We start from the raw sequence: 16,712 nt of genomic DNA, 5'->3' as shown, positions 1-16,712 counted from the left end.
AGACCCTGGCTGCAATACATTTGTTTTCATTTTCTTTTGCATTTGAATCCAACCCAGGCTTGCATAAGCAGGGAAGAGCCTTCACAGAATCCCAGAATGATGAGGTTGGAAGAGACCTCTAAGATCATCGAGCCCAACCTGTGCCCTCACACCTCACCCAGACCATAGCACCCAGTGCCATGCCCATTCTGTTTTTAAACACATCCAGAGATGGTGATTCCAGCACCTCCCTGGGAAGAGCATTCCAGTGCTTTATTATTCTTTTGGTGAAAAATTTTCTGAAAAATCCTTTCCTTAGGATTTTTTTCCTCCTAAGAAGCTGAGAGGCCTCAGGAACAAAATGCAAACAATGGTTATCTGCTGCTGTGGAATGCAACAGGTGCCTCTGGGATTGGGCTCATGTGGTTGTTTCTAATTAATGGCCAATCACAGCCCAGCTGGCTCGGACAGAGAGTTGGAGCCACAAACCTTTGTTATCATTCTTTCTTTTGCTATTCTTAGCCAGCCTTCTGATGAAATCCTTTCTTCTATTCTTTTAGTATAGTTTTAATATAATATATATCATAAAATAATAAATCAAGCCTTCTGAACCATGGAGTCAGATCCTGGTCTGTCCCCTCACCCTGGGACCCCTGTGAACAGGGTCACAGCAGGGAGCAATGAGGTCACCTCTGAGCCTCACCTGTGCCTGTGGCGGAGCAGGTCCCGGCCGGAGTGCTGGACATCCTGCCGGACATCGGCCAGCGCGGCCGCTGCCCCCTGCGCCACCGCGGCGGCCGAGCGCGGCCGGAGCCGGCCCGGGGGCGCTGCCCAGCCCCTGCCCCCCGAGCCGGCCCTGCCAGAGCCCGGCTTGAAGTGAGCAGCCAAGGCCAGGATCAGCCTCATGGTGGATTTCAAGTTGCCCTCGACGATATCTGCAAAATGCAAATGGTTGGGTGGGTGGTTAACGGGGGTGCTGGCAGAGCTGTGGGTGCTGCAGGAGAAATGGAGATAGGGAAAGGCAGCAAGGGCAGCTCAGGATGGGAGGAGGGAGCAGGACAGGAGTCCTGAGCTGGGCACGGCTGACCCCAGAGCTTTGTGTTTCATCTGTGGCACTGGAGCTGACCCCAGAGCTCTGCATTTCACCTGTATTGGGGCTGACCCCAGAGCTCTGCATTTCACCTGTATTGGGGCTGACCCCAGAGCTCTGCATTGCATCTGCATTGGGGCTGACCCCAGAGCTCTGCATTTCACCTGTATTGGGGCTGACCCCAGAGCTCTGCATTGCATCTGTGACATAAATAGGGTTCATTTCTCACAATCTGCACTGGAGCTGACCCCAGAGCTTTGCATTGCATCTGTATTGGGGCTGACCCCAGAGCTCTGCATTTCATCTATGAGATAAATAGGGTTCATTTCTCACAATCTGCATTGGAGCTGACCCCAGAGCTTTGCATTCCATCTGCACTGGAGCCACACCAGTGCTCTCATCTCCTCACTTTGGGGGCCACAGCTCAGCCCTGGTGGTGCAGGGCACTGCAAAGTGCTGTCACCTCCACAGCACAGCCCTGAGCCTCCCTTCATGGCCATTTCCAGCAGTTAATTACTGGACACATAATTACTGAGTGCTCACTCAGGGGCAGAGCAGTTACTGAGGATTGCCACTGACTTTATTGGCAGAGAATTCTCTTTTTTAAAACACTAAAGGCAGAACAGCGATGCATTTCTCCAGTGGTGCCATCAGCTGTTTGCAGCACCCTGCGAATGTAAATGTAAATTAATGACATTCAGTGAGATCACACGAGTGTTTTCCAGCACACTGATGTCATGGCAAAGATCAGCCACTCTCCCAGACCGAGATTTCCCAAAACAATTTAGTCAGAGCTGCTCAAAGTCCTGACTAAACCACGCCACAGACATGTGATTGTGCCTTGTGTCTCCTCTCTGTTTCCAGCCCATGGCTTCCAGTGAACCACAAATATTTTTTTCCATGTCTCCTTTCACTCTAGCAGGTTTATGTGTCCTTTTGGTGAAAGATTCCAAGCCTGTATTTTTCATTACACCACTGCCTGGCCTTCTCAGTGCTCAGTAGCAAGAAAAAAAGTTTTTGTTTTTTTTTTCTCTGCATTCCCTATCTTTTAACCCAAAAACTTCACTAAACCAGAGGGGGCAAAAACCCCCAACTGCCCCACAAACTGACACATGAATTTACTCATAAATGACCTGTTTGATAGAAAACAAAGCCAAAACCAGGATTTCAGCAGCTAAAATCCCCTCCCAGGGCCACACACCTTTAGCTGACGTCTGGTGCATGCGGATCTTTCTGGATGCCACGAACTGCAAGACTCTGTCCACATTTTCCCTCATCTCCTGCTGGCTGCTGGGGTTGGGCTCGATGCCACTCAGCTTCTCACCAGCTGAAGGGAGAGAAAAAAGCTTTATCAGAGGAGGGCTGAAGCTCTGGGCATTATCAGAGGAGAGCTGGAGCTCTGGGCACTGCCAGAGGCACTGCTGGCACTGCTCTGGTCTCGTGGCTGGGTCCTGCATGGGGCTCCTGGTGCTGCTCAACAGGAACCAGCACAGGAGTGACTGAACTGCTCAGCAAGAACCAGCACCAGGACTAACTGGTCCAGTTTAACAGGAACCAGCACCAGGAGTGACTGGAACTGCTCAGCAAGAACCAGCACCAGGACTAACTGGTCCAGTTTAACAGGAACCAGCACCAGGAGTAACTGTCCAGCTTAACACCAGCACCAGGATTGACTGGTCCAGTTTAACAGGAACCAGCACCAGGAGTGACTGGCCCAGTTTAACAGGAACCAGCACCAGGATTGACTGGAGCTGTTTAACAGGAACCAGCACCAGGAGTGACTGGTCCAGCTTAGCAAGAACCAGCACCAGGAGTGACTGGAGCTGTTTAACAGGAACCAGCAGCAGGAGTGGCTGGGTTTGGGGCTGTGTTGGGATGATGGCAGGGTTTGGGGGCTGGATTCTGGCAGGATTTGTGGCCCCCTGAGGCACCCACGCTGGAGCTGCCTCTTCCCAAAGGACTGAGCTCCATGGAAAGGGCTGGTCTGGTGCCAAAGCGGGACAGCCCCACCAGGGAGGAGTTTGGAGAGCTGTCCCCCACTGGGGCAGGGGCTGAGTGGGAGCAGGAAGGAGCAGTGAGCACAATGAACTCACTGCAGCCCCATTCCCTGTCCCCCTGCCCAATGCCATCAGCAAACAGGTCACTCTTCCCAGAAACCACCCCCAACTCCATGCCAGCCCTGTGGAGCTCCCAGTGCCCCTGCCAGCCTTCCCCATCTGCTCCAACGGCCTCTGAACCATAAGGGCTGTAATGGAATTGCATTTGTGATCTGATTTGTGATTGTTTTCCTTCCCAGCCAGCTCTGCCACCCCCAGCAGCATCTGCCCGACAGATGCCAGAGCCAGGGCAGCCCTGCAGGCCAGAGCCAGAGCTGAGGGGATAAACAGGGCCAGATGGCAGCACTGACCTACAATCTCGATGAGCAGGGCAAGGGTGACCCCATCCCGCAGGTCCTGCCTCAGGTCCTGCACTGGCCTCACCCCTGGCTTCTTCTTCAGCTGGGAATTCACCCAGGCCACATAGGCCTGCAGCTGTTGCTGAAACAGAAACCAGAACGTTTGCATTGCAGGGATTTCGCTTTTCTCTGCGATTTTCACAGATCTCAGTCCCTGCCCTGGGGAGCACAGAGCAGAGGTGTCACCCCAGAGCCTGCCTACCTGGGGCAGCTCAGGATGGGAGGAGGGAGCAGGACAGGAGTCCTGAGCTGGCACAGCTGACCCCAGAGCTCTGCATGGCATCTGTGAGATAAATGGGGTTCATTTCTCACCATCTGCATTGGAGCTGACTCCAGAGCTTTGCTTTTCATCTAAATTGGAGCTGACCCCAGAGCTTTGCATTCCACCTGCACTGGAGCCACACCAGCGCTGTCATCCCCTCACTTTGGGAGTTTGCTCACCCCCAGAGTAGGAGCAGGCAACCCTGAGTTATTTAACAATTTAACAATTGCCTGCTCATTTAACAACCCCAGGACAAGCAGGGGAGGATTCCTGGAGAGACAAGAGCCTCCCTCTGTAACACTCCCAGTGTGGCTCCTTTGGAACTATTGTACAGCCCCTCCACATCCTGGGAGCTGCCTCAGCACTTCCAGTGGCCCAGTTTCTATTCCTGCATACAGGGAAGCTGCCTTGGGGCATGGGAGCCAGGAAGGGGCCTGGCCAGCAGCTCAGGAGAGATGCTGTGGTGGGAGAGAGCAGGGGAACTCAAATTCAGACCAGGAAAACTCAAACTCAGACCAGGAAAACTCAAACTCAGACCAGGAAAACTCAAACTCAGACCAGGAAAACTCAAACTCAGGTTCCCCATCACCCTGAGGACCCTGTGATCTGGCACAAATGACCCCAAGGCCATGAGCAGATCCCGGTGCCCTTTCCCTTTGCAGCCTCTCTGTAACCCTTGCAGGGCTGCTGCAGAGGCTGCAGTGGGACATGGAGGGTAAACAAACCGATCCATTGATGGGATTAGCTCCCTTTTCACTAAGCTCCCCATGATTGTGCCCATGCAGCAGGTTTTAAGCCCCCATTCCATATGATCTCAGCAGTGCTGATGCTTTTTGAGCCCATCAAAGTCACAGTCTGGTCACAGCCTGGCTCTGAATTATCCTGACAGAGGAAATCCAGCTTGGATCACCCGTGGCTGGCTCAGGAAGGTGCCTGGAGCTGTGGGAGGCAGCTCTGCTCACTCAGCACAGCCTGGGGGGCTCAAAGGGGCTGCCCTGGGGGCTCTGGCACAAAAGGGAGCAGAGATGTCAGATCTGATCCATCTTTGCTGGAGCAGACCTGGCCTGCCCTGGGGAGGGGCTCTGCAGTTCTCCTGCTGCAGTGGCAGCAATGCCCAGCAATGCCCAGCAATGCCCAGCAATGCCCAGCAATGCCCCTCTTCCCCCAGTGCTGGGGGAGATCAAACAGGAAAGCCTCATCAATGTGATTGTCTGGCAAAAGATTTGGAGAATATGGAAACTATAAGCGAGATTGAAATGAAAGCAAGCTTTGAGATCCCTCAGTTACTGAACAACTGGAAAACAATGGTGTGGCTGCTGAAGGTGATCCCCTTTTGATGGAACAACACCCTCTGCTTGCAGACAGGCCCAGGGGTCAGAGCAGACCCTACAGCTTGGCAGAAGGGGCCCAAAGAGGAGATTTTAGGGTTTAAAATGTAACACAGGATGGTGATGTAATGATTCTTATAGCCTGTATGGAAATGCTGTAGGATTTGTGTGTTGTACTAGATTGGTTAGTGAGAATTAGAATATTCAACACAAAAGAAGATTTATGGTGCTGTAATGGAAACCTCACTCTCTCTTTACCTTTTTATGCTCTTACCTTTTTTACTCTCTCACCCTCTCATCCTCTCTCCCCCTCTCTCCCCTCAGCCCTGCTCCAGCTGTGCCTGGCAGCTCCCAGCAGGGTCCTGCACTTGGCCCTTTGCAATGAACCCCAAGTTCCCAGCCCTGGCTGCAGAGATCTCTCATCTCCGTCCATCCCCACCGTCCTACCCTCGACACTCCTACACCCCACAAGTCTTTATTTTGTATTTTTCTAATCATTTTAGGGACTGGCACTGATTCCCCAAGGACACAGCCCCTCCCAGGCTGCAGAAAATCTGCAGTTTTTGGAGGAGTATCTGTGGCTCTTCTACTTCTGTCTCATTTAGAGGAAAATCCCTTTCACCAAGCAGTTTGTTTTCTGTTCCTCCTCTCAGAACATTCCTCGTGCATTCACACAAAAAAAGAATTTTTGGCAAGATTTTAGTCTCTATCTCTTAAAAGCAGGAGGAGGTTGCCACTGTTATTATTAGTAAAAAATTAAAAAAGCCATCCCTAAATCCCAGAGCAGTTACATTTTAAACAATGAGCATTAAAAGGAGGCTTCTGAGGCAATGGAATTGGGATGGCACCAGGACAGAGTCATTTCACTCCCATGGCTGCTGTAATCCTGCAGACTTACACCTCATTTACAGACTCACTTGGTTGGTTTTGGGTTTTTTCCATTGAACATCAGATTTTCCTGCAGACGTTCAGACAGTTGGACTGAAGAGCATTTCCTAAGTTTGTACCCAAAATCCTGGCAGACTGAGGGACTTCAGCAAGAGCCCTGGGTTGCTGCAGAACTCAGAAATCCAGAGAGGGAGCTGTCAGTGCTGGCAGCTGAGGGGAGCATGTGACTGAACCTCCCAAGGAAATTTATCAGAAATAAAAGTTAAGTGACCTAAAAACGGCCAAGTGCTGTGAAATGCACGAAGGGATGAAGGGACAAAGCCCCTGAGCTGCTCAGCAGAAACCCCAAGGGCAACTTTTGAAGCTGGAGAGTCCAAAATGCTTCACTTCTCCATCAGCAGGGGAATAACAAAGCCACTGTGGGCTGCACCTTCAGCCCTTCACCTCCAGCACAGCCATAAGCCCTCAGTGCTCACATTTCCACCTCTAAATCCACAGATTCAGGCTTCCAAAAAAAAAGTGAAATATTTTTTGTTTCATCCCCCCAGGATTCTGCTTGTTTCAAGCCCCAAGGCAGCTGCTTAAACACAGCCCTAAATATCATTTAAACTCTTATATTATTTCAAACCACAGCGTGGTTCGCTGCTTGGGTGGGCACCATTCCTGCCGCCACCCTGGGAAATCCTCCAGGAATTCAACTTCCAGCACAGGCAGGACAAAGATTTGCTGGGACGGGTCCTGCCCTGGGAGCAGCAGCTCTGCCCACCCCACCAAAACCCTCCTGAGCCTGCTCTGCCCACAGAAATGCCCCAGACCCACCCCAGTGGGGATCCACCCCCGTTTGGGGCTGCAGGCATCCCAGCACCCACTCTCACACGGCTCTCAGCTCCCTTCAGCCGGCAAAATTCCGAAACAAAAAAAGGTCTGGGAACAGCCATGGCGCCCCTCGTGCTTCCCCTGCGCTTTGGTTTGAGCCCAGCCTTGGAATTTTCCGGGCTCAGGCTGCTCAGCTCCTCACCAACACTTCTTCCAAACCCAGAACTTTTCAGAGGAAAAGCAGCCTGGTGTGGGGTGTGCTCTACAGAACACACATTATTCAGGATTATGGTGGAGCTAAGCTTAATCCTGTTTACATTAACACAGCTTTGTGTTCCAAAAAAAGCCCCTTTTACCTGTACTTGCCATGGGGAAGAGCAGCAGCTGTGCCTGAAGGGAGCTGGAGCTTTTTTGGTGCTTTTGTCTTACTCTGGAACACCTTGCAGGGCAGGAGAAGGTTTTTAAAGCAAGGTCTTGGGGACTACAGGACATCCCAGCAGAGTTCCATGGGTAAATTCCAGGTTGGGATATATGAGGTTAATTTTTACCTCTCTGAGATTAAAATATTGCACTTTTTGGTGTTGGACAAATGGACAAAATCATTTTTCTAGCAAGGAGGGCCTGCCCTGCTCACTGCCATCTTCCAGTAGATCCTGTGACCCTGTTTCCTTCTAGAAACAGATCCCTTCTCTACATTAATTTGATGAGCTTGAATCCATCCTTACCACTGGATTTAGAGAACCATCCTGCCAGGATGAGATTTTGGGGGCTCTTTACGCTGATTGGGCTCTGTGCACTGAGCTGGAATCCATCATTCCTGTTTGATTTAGGGGATCATCCTGCTAGGATGAGATTTTTGGGGCTCAATCATCCTGCTAGGATGAGATTTTTGAGGCTCTTTACACTGATTTCCCTTTGTGCACTGCTTTGATCAGCTGGAATCCATCATTAGTGTTTGAATGAGGGAATTAACCTGCCAGGATGAGATTTTTGGGGCTCTTTATGATTTCCTTTTGTGCACTGCTTTGATCAGCTGGAATCCATCATTAGTGTTTGAATGAAAGAACCATCCTACTAGGATGAGATTTTTGGGGCTCAATCATCCTGCTAGAATGAGATTTTTGAGGCTCTTTACACTGATTTCCCTTTGTCCACTGCTTTGATGAGCTGGAATCCATCATTCCTGTTTGATTTAGGGGACCATCCTGCTAGGATGAGGTTTTTGGGGCTCTTCACACCAATTCCCCTTTGTGGCACAGTTGTGGCCACTGCCCAAGCCCCAGGTCAGCGAGAAGAGCCCAGGATGAAAAGAATTCCCTGTTCCTCCCCTCAGAGCCCTGAGCCAAAGGTCTGCAGCAGCCCAATTGCATCAGGCTGAGGCCCTGGATGATTTCTAAGCTTTCTGACATTACCTTAATTAGATGGGGACTGTAATTTTCCACCCAGCCTTCCTCCAGTTTGCTGATTAATTTTTTGTTGTTGTTCAAGGAGGCCTTTGTGGAAGCAGAAAGCACAAACTCCCAAGCAAAGAAAATTATTCCCTCTGCTCTCAAAGGCAGCAAAAGATTTTTTGTTTCCCTCTCAAAATTGATGTTTGAACGTGATTCAGGGTTTTCAATGTATTCAGATGCATCCAACAGTGAAAACCACCCAGTTATGACCACAGTGAGGCCAGAATGACCAACAGCACCCACAGGAGTTCTCCTTCATAAAACCTGTAATAATTTAAAGCAGGTGTTGGTTTCCAGAGTGCCCAGCCCTCCAGCAGGACATGGAATTCCTGACTGCAGAGTTTTCCACCTTTTCCTCCGTTCTTTCTTTACCCATTAACAGGAGGAGTTTAAGTGTAAGCAGCAAGAACAAATTCCACCCAAACTCCCTAAATTATTTCTGCCCCTTTGATTTTCACTTCTTGTAAAGCCAAAAGCTGCCATGGCCCATCCCAGAGTCACCCAGCTTGCAGTGCAGGATGGAGTCATTCCCACCTGTGCCTTAATCCTGGCATTTCATTAATTTTGAGCTGTGAAAGGGCTTAATAATGCAAATGTAAGATCCTGAGGGAGCAGCACCTCTCACATGATGCTCAGCAGGTACCTGAGGCCCTTTTCCCACCCAGGCAGAGCTTCTGTGCCAGCTACAGGCAAAAAATAAAGGAAAAAAAAAACTGGCAAAGAGCTGAGCTCTGAGTGCAAAGAGGACCTTGGAGCACATGATTCACCCTGAGCTGTCAGTTCCAAGCAGAGCCCAAGGTCTGCCCAAGCACTGACACCTCCCCTGGTGCTCTGGGGAGGAAAAGGAGCCTTGCCCCTCCTTCAGCAGCATCCCCATCCCCAGGCAGCTCTGAGAGGAGCCTCAGCTCCTCAGGACTCCAAAATCTGCAGGCAGGGAGGGACACCCAGAGAGCCCCCCTGGCCCAGGGCGAGAGCCCTAAAGGCACATTTAGGACGCAGAATTTTGGATTCCCCCTGCCACGACTCCCGTGTGTGTGCCACCCCCCTTTTTTCCTCTTTCCACCCAAAAAGCAGCTGCAATAATCTTCCTGTTCCTGGAAAAAAATGGTGTGAAAAGCAGAAGTCTGGTAGTGCTCCTGTGCAAATTGCTCTGCAGAGACACCCTGCCAAGGAACAGCCTGGCTTAGCCACCAAGGCAGGGATTGATCCCAACTGCTCCACCCTAATCCTATAGAGCAGCAAAATCTTGCTGAGGAGTCCCACTGCTGGCCAGGCACCAGGGTTTGGGGCAAAACTGAAAACAGAGCACGGCAAGGTCTGCTGGAGCACATCTGGGGGTAAATGCAGCTGTGGGGAGCCCCAGCTGTGTTTTCTGTCGGTGCTGGGGCCCTGGAGGGGTTTCAGGGCAGCCCAGGCAGGTCTGACACCCTGCAAAGGCTCCAGGGCTGCCTCAGCCCCAGCGGCCGCCCCGAGGCTTTAGCAGGGTGGGGAAGGTGGGAAATGCTGCCAGGCTCACCCCAAAGCAGAGCTGGGGTGATGAAGCAGCACCTCTGGAGCTTGGGGTGTCCTGGGAGCATTCAGTGCCCCTGAGGGAGCCCTGGGGCTGAGCAGGATGAGGGAGCCAGAAGTCAAACCAGCTCTCCATGGTGAATCCTATTAATCCTATAAATAGCCCTGGGGCAGGAGAGGGTGAGTGCCAGCTCCTGGTGCTGACATCACCCAGCTGAGACCTTTTGGTGACAGCTCAGGACTTGCCCCGAGGGCAGCAGAGCCAGAAAATGACCCCAAATAGAGAAATGAACCCAAATCACACCCAGGGCGAGGAGTCACAGCTCAGGACCTTGCCCCGAGGGCAGCAGAGCCAGAAAATGACCCCAAATAGAGAAATGAACCCAAATCACACCCAGGGCGAGGAGTCACAGCTCAGGACCTTGCCCCAAGGGCAGCAGAGCCAGAAAATGACCCCAAATACAGAAACGAACCCAAATCACCCCCAGGGCATTGCCCAGGGTGAGGAGTCACAGCTCAGGACCTTGCCCCGAGGGGAACAGAGCCAGGGCCAGGTCACACCCCAGAAAATGACCCCAAATGGAGAAATGAACCCAAATCACCCCCAGGGCATTGCCAGGGTGAGGAGTGACAGCTCACAGGCAGGATGGCACCTCCACCCAGCCAGGGTGAAGGAGAAGGAGTGGGAAATGCAGGAATCACCCACTGGGCTGAGAACCAGGGGCAAACCCCATGGAACAGCTGGCGAGGGGCAGAACAGCCCTGCAGCACCTCTGCAGCCCAGAAATGGGGGAGATTTCCCCTGCCTGCATTTAACCCTGCCCTGCTTGCCCAACAACCTCTGCAAGCCTCCCTGGCCTCTCTGGAATGGATTGTTTGTTCAGCATAATCTCGGGGAGGGGGGGGGAAGAAAATAGTTATTTTGGATGACTCAGTGCACACAGCCAGCCACATCACGAAGTTTGCCACAGGAAATAAAAAATAAAATAAAAAAGAGAAGGTGAGTTGTTGTTCAGATGCAGCTTGGAGCTCACTTGTGACACATTTCTCTGTGCCCCATCTGTTCTCAAGAGCTGACAGAAGTGTCAGCACATAAATAAACTGCATTTCCCCGAGGAAAGGGAGCAGGCTGGGGCCACATGGACAGAGGCAGAGCAGATGAGCCCCCTCTCTGTGGTTCCCTTTCATTATAAACTCCTGCTTTTAGCAGCCACACATCCCCAGGGCCCCATCCAGCTGTGGGATTGGGTTATTTATCTGCCTGGGAGCCAGAGAACTCCCCACAAACAGCAGGGAAACACCTTCAAGGCAGGGCAGGCCATTAATGAGCGGCTTTAATGCCCACGGGGGGGACTTTGCCGCATCTCAACATCAAACAAAACCATCCTGCCCTCAGATGTCTGCAGGTGACAGCGTCCACCAGGGCTCTGGCTCTGAAAGGGAAGGGGGGAAAGGGAAATAAAGGGGCCCGAAGTGACAATTCAGCAATTTCGGGGCGCCTGGAGCAGGACGGGGTTCCTCGCATGGCGGAGACAGCAGCAGCGCAGAAGGACAATGCTGCTGCCTGCTCCCGCACTAATTAGGGATAATTGGGCTGCTGGGGTGCCCTCGGTCACAGGGGACGGAGAGGGAGGGGGGAAAGGAGGCAAAGGGACAAAGGAACCTCCCCGAGGCTCTCGGCTGTGCTGGGTTCGGTCAGCACCAGGCACGGGGACTCAATTCCGCGTTAATTTTAATGTAAATAGCGCCGGGCATGGGGACTCAATTCCACGTTAATTTCTGTGTAAATAAACACCCAAACAGGCAAACAGAGACGGGCAGGACTCAGAGCTGGTGATCGCAGCAAGAACGGAGTGAGAGCTCCTCGCTCATTTCCAGAGCCTTGGCAAACCCCAGGTCCTCCCCTCGCTAAACCCATTTCAGTTTTACTTTTGTTGGAGCGTGTGAGGAGGCAGAGATCCCGATAATCTGGGGGTTTTTTCTGGTGGCACAGGGAAGTTTCTTCCACAGCTGAGGGTAAAACCAGCCAGGACCAGGCACTGAGCATCGCTGGGGTTCACTCCAATCACTGATGCGGTTATTAATAAATAAGTTACTAATTGTGCTGCCCCGAGCACAGGAAGTACGAGCTCGATCTAAACCCAGACCTTGGCTGGCTAAAAATGAGCCTGACACTGTGAGGAGGAGGAGGAGGAGGAGGAGGAGGAGGGGATGGAGCGATTCCAGCCCCAGGAGCCCGGGCAGGCTCAGGTTTCACCCCCAGTTTGGTTTTCCCGGATTCGAGAAGCCCAGCAGGGATGTCCAGGGTTCGTTTTTCATTTTCTGTGCATAACAGGCACAGCACGGCTGAGGAGTCACCCAACACTAAACTGAATTCAGTTCTTTAAGAAAGAATAAAAACCACCCAAAAGTGAAAGAGAAAATAGCAGCAGCTCTGGGGTTCCAGCAAATCCCCCCCGGTTTTTCTCCCTTTTCAGCTCACAGACAGCAGATCGTGCTCCAGCACGGGCTGCCCAGGCATTATAAATATCCATAAATACCCCACAAAACTCATTTTTTGCGCCCCCCAAAGAGGGAGGTCCCACTGCTGTCCCCACACAGCCGCGGGATCCCCATCTCTGCAGTTTCTTGTGCATGTCCTTATTTTATTATTCATTACTCTCCTAGCAGAATAGGCGAATAAAAACACTTTAAAAATTACATTTTCCCCACCAAGTTGCATTTCAGTCCCCTGAGGATTCAATTTACAGAAAAAGACGGGGAGAAAAAACCCCAAAGCAGCTCTTTGGCTGCCTCTCCCAAGCAATGTGAGTCCATCAATCAGATTTACATCCCTCAGCAGAGGAGTCGATTTTACACAACAAACGCTGCCCCACAGTTTGTGTTATTTACCGGGACCTCACAGTTTGTATTATTTACCAGGACCCCACAGTTTGTGTTATTCACTGCAACCCCATAGTTTGTATTATTTACCAGGACCCCATAGTTTGTATTATTTTCCGGGACCCCACAGTTTGTACAATTTACCAGAACCCCACAGTTTGTGTTATTCCCCGGGACCCCACAATTTGTATTATTTACCAGGACCCCACAGTTTGTACAATTTACCAGGACCCCACGGTTTGTACAATTCACCGGGACCCCACAGTTTGTGTTACTCCCCGGGACCCCACGGTTTGTGTTATTCCCCGGGACCCCACAGTTTGTGTTACTCCCCAGGACCCCACGGTTTGTGTTACTCCCCAGGACCCCACGGTTTGTGTTACTCCCCAGGACCCCACGGTTTGTGTTACTCCCCAGGACCCCACGGTTTGTGTTATTCCCCGGGACGGCAGCAGAGCAGCGAGAAGAGCTCAAACCCCGCCTGTAAAACCGGCCACAAACTCCCCACCAACTCCTGCTCCCCGCTGATGAACCTCGCTGTTTTCTCCCCTTTCTGCCGCACGATTCCGCACTAACCCGCTCTGCCCTCCTGCCAGGGGAGCTGGGGGACGTGGCTTTACCTCGGTGAATCCCTCCTGCAGGATGTCCAGCAGATTGCCCCTGGCCAGGCAGGCGAGCATCGTCCCGGGGGGCTCAGGGGCTGCGGGGCCGCCTCTCCCTCCTCTTCCTCCCGAGCACAAAGGCCGGGAGCTGGTGGGGCAGGGCTCTCATGGTCCCATCTGTGCAGCCCGGGCAGAGCGGAGCCGCTTTGGGCATGCTCGGAGGGAGGAGGGAGCGGAGATGTCACTCGGTTGTCACGGCAACGCCGCGGCTTTACGAGATGCAGGCGCGGGGAAAAAACATCTGAAACCCATTTCCAGCCGAAAGCAGGGAAAAAAAAACCCTCACGAAACTATCCCCAAAGCAGCTGTGGAAATGAGAATTTTTCAAACGCGCCATACACAGGGAGCTCTGCGTGGAGCGGGGGGAGAGAGGAGGAGGAGGAGGAGGAGGAGGAGGAAGGGGAAGAGGAAGGGAGGGAGGTGATGTCTTGCACGGGGAGCAAAGCACTGAGAGAAGATCGTTCTGCAGCCACAGGAAGCTGCAAGGCAGGCCACGACAGCTGGGAGGTTCGGAAGTTTGAACATTGCATTTTTCGATGGAAAACAAAAATACAAAAAAACACCAAACCAAAACAAACAAACAAACAAAAAAAAACTCCAAAAAACCCCAAACAAACAAACAGAAAAAGAAGAAAAACTGAAACAAAAAACCAACAACAACAAGAAGACCAAAAAACCCCAAAAAACAACAACAAAAAAACCCCCAAAACAACAACAACAAGACCAAAAAAACCCAAAAAGCAACAACAAAAAACCCCCAAAAATCCAACAAAAAAACCCCCAAAACCACAACAACAACAAAAACCAAAAAACACCCCAAAAAACAAAAACAAGCAAAAAAACAAAAAAAAACCAAAAAACCCCAACACGAGAGAAATCGTTCAAACAATAAACACAACCCCCAGCTCGTTCTGTACACCAATAAAGGCTCCCATGGCAGAAATGAGCATCGAGTGTCCCCAAGCTGCCTCTCGAAGTCGGTGTCACCTTTCAGGAAGTGCCCAGGGGGAAGGAAAAAATGGAAAATGGAAGCGGAAAGGGTGAAAACCCCTCGGGCAGGGGCTCTGCCAGCCCTGAGCCTGCTGCCCTCGGCTTCCAAAATGTCCTGCCCGGCATTTCTCAGTGTGAAACGCGGTTAAAAACAATTTTTTTTTTTTTTTTTTCCCCTGCCTAAGTGTTGAAGCATCCCCAGGAAAAATCAATTTCCTGGCACAATTTCACAATTTTAGCCTGGCACAGCTGAAATACAGAAAGAAAAGCAACAGGTCAGTTCCCAACCCAAAAGGAGGCGGTTCCCTCTCCTCCCGTTCTGAATTATTCACGTTTGCTCTCCCTGCTTTTCATAATTCCCTGGTAGTGGAGATTTTGATGTTTTCATCGGTTCTAATGCCACATCTGTTAAGCAAAACAACAGATTACAGCGAGGCTTTGCACAAAGCCTCGTAAGCTGGAGCTGCCGGGGGCTTGGAGCCTTGATCCCGTTTACTTTTGAGCTTCAAAATGCCATTAAATAAATATTTAACCCCATTTTTTAATGCAATTGAGTAGCTTATGCCTGTGCAATTCCAATAAAATTTGGTGGGAAAACGAAGTGGTTCCCCCATGAGACAAAAAGCGACCTAATTTTGAAGGAAAAACCAACAAAACACACTCTGAGCTTCCAGTGTGGACTTTAAAATGCTTTTCTTGACTAATAAGTTATTACATATATTTATATTTCTTGCATTACATGTATTTACCACCTGGTTTTTACACGGTAAACACACGTTTATAGGGGATTTGTAATATAACAAGGAAGGATTTTGAGATTTTTTGGGTCGATCAAGAAGATCTGGGATGCAGGGGCTCCCTTTCATCCCATCTCCCTCCTGCAGAGCCCCCTCCTGCCCCAGCACCAGCCCAGCAAAGGCAAAAATGTTCCAAATGTTCTCCCTTTTCCCTGCCAGGCTCGGGTACAGCCCAGCTCAGAGGTTTTCTCATCAAAGCTTTGCTTCTGCAGGAGGTTTCTCGTTGCATTCTTACAGTTTCTTATCTCTGCCCGAATGCCAGGGAATAGAAACCAGGCTGGACATGCTGAGCCATTCTCCTGCCCATTGTGGGGACACAAATGGGGCTGGGGTGGGTGTGGGGGCTAAAAATAACTCTTAAAAATTAAATTCCACTTCTCCCTTTGTGTTTCACTCCGAAGTTCCCAGCTGCTGCTGGCAGGGGTTGTTTTGCTGTCAGTTTTACACAAGAGCTGCCTCTCAGTGCTGCTTCCGCAAGGAGCCTCTCACTAACAGGAAATTCAGAATTCTCCCTGAATTTTCCCAAGGGAATTCTCTGCCCGGTGATTCCAGCCCAGTCAGGGCAGTGATACCCAAAGGGTGCCCCAGCAGCTGCCCCTGGGGTGAGTGACCTCTGTGCCCAGCCCAGGTGGTGGCACTCAGGCTGGTGGCATTGCCATCTCCTGGCCGCTTCCAGCATGACCCCAGCCCTTGTCCTTGCACCCTTTCGGTCACTAAAATCGGGGCTGGGGGGATAAAAACAAAAGAGGAATTCCTAGGTCAGCAATAATTCCAGTCTCATACATCACTTTTCTCTCTCGGGTAGCAAAAATAATTTCCTGAGACCTGTGGGGCTGACTTGTTCATTACCCAGAGATGATCCAACGAGGATGATCCAACCCCATTCCTGGCTCAGGAATTCACCCGTGGGGTTTGTGGGGCCATGACTGCAGCAAGAACCCAAGGAGCTGCCTGAAGGCATGGCTGCACTTGTGTCACTGATCCAAACTCCTCCTGAAGCACCAAAAGGCACAGAAGGGGCACCAAAAGGGACAGAAAGGGCACCAAAAGGGACAGAAATGACACCAAAAGGGACAGAAAGGGCACCAAATAGGCTCAGGGAACTCACAGAGGGTGCAGGAGGCTGTGGGGGGTGACAGGGCCCCGTGGCCATCAGAGTCCCCATGCTGGATGTCACCTCAGTGCCAGGGGAGGGTCCCAGCACTCCTGAGCCTGAGGGGAAAAGCAAATCCATCAGGGATTTGGGATGGGGTGGGATGGGATTGATGGGATGGATGGGATGGGGTCTGGAGCATGGGGGATACCCAGGAGCAGGGCTGGGATGGGCTGTGGGACACAGGAATGTGGGGAATAGGAACAGGAATAGGATCAGGAGCAGGGCAGTGCTGGGGGTGAGGAGATGCTGGGGATGGGGTGGCACGGGGAGAAATGGGAAGAGAGAGCGGGGCAGGGGTGGGGTGGGATGCGGTGGGATGGGATGGGATGGGGTGGGATGCGGTGGGATGGGATGGGGTGGGATGCGGTGGGGTGGGATGGGGTGGGATGCGGTGGGATGGGATGCGGTGGGATACCCTGGGATGCGGTGCCGCGGGATGCGGTGGT

The 16,712-nt window shown here is 51.6% G+C and overlaps 1 protein-coding gene across 2 annotated transcripts in view; it reads right to left on the bottom strand.

Moving 5' to 3' along the window:
* DIXDC1 (DIX domain containing 1) overlaps window positions 1–16,712 on the bottom strand; it is a 31,231-nt gene that overhangs the window by 14,138 nt on the left and 381 nt on the right. Inside the window, exons 2-5 of one of the 2 annotated variants that reach the window (XM_066564303.1) lie at window positions 16,219–16,322; window positions 3,477–3,606; window positions 2,271–2,396; window positions 683–914 (exon numbers count right to left, since the gene is read on the bottom strand). In XM_066564303.1, coding sequence (XP_066420400.1) covers window positions 683–914; window positions 2,271–2,396; window positions 3,477–3,606; window positions 16,219–16,275 — 545 coding nt within the window. In that variant the 5' untranslated portion in view covers window positions 16,276–16,322. Of the gene's footprint in view, window positions 1–682; window positions 915–2,270; window positions 2,397–3,476; window positions 3,607–13,281; window positions 13,670–16,218; window positions 16,323–16,712 lie in introns of those variants that run through there. The other variant, XM_066564302.1, reaches the window with a different exon arrangement.

The sequence above is a fragment of the Molothrus aeneus genome, chromosome 22, assembly GCF_037042795.1.
Source record: "Molothrus aeneus isolate 106 chromosome 22, BPBGC_Maene_1.0, whole genome shotgun sequence".
Taxonomy (NCBI): Eukaryota; Metazoa; Chordata; class Aves; order Passeriformes; family Icteridae; genus Molothrus; species Molothrus aeneus.
Note: the sequence above shows the minus strand (reverse complement) of the source record. Positions and strands in the feature narration are given on the sequence as shown.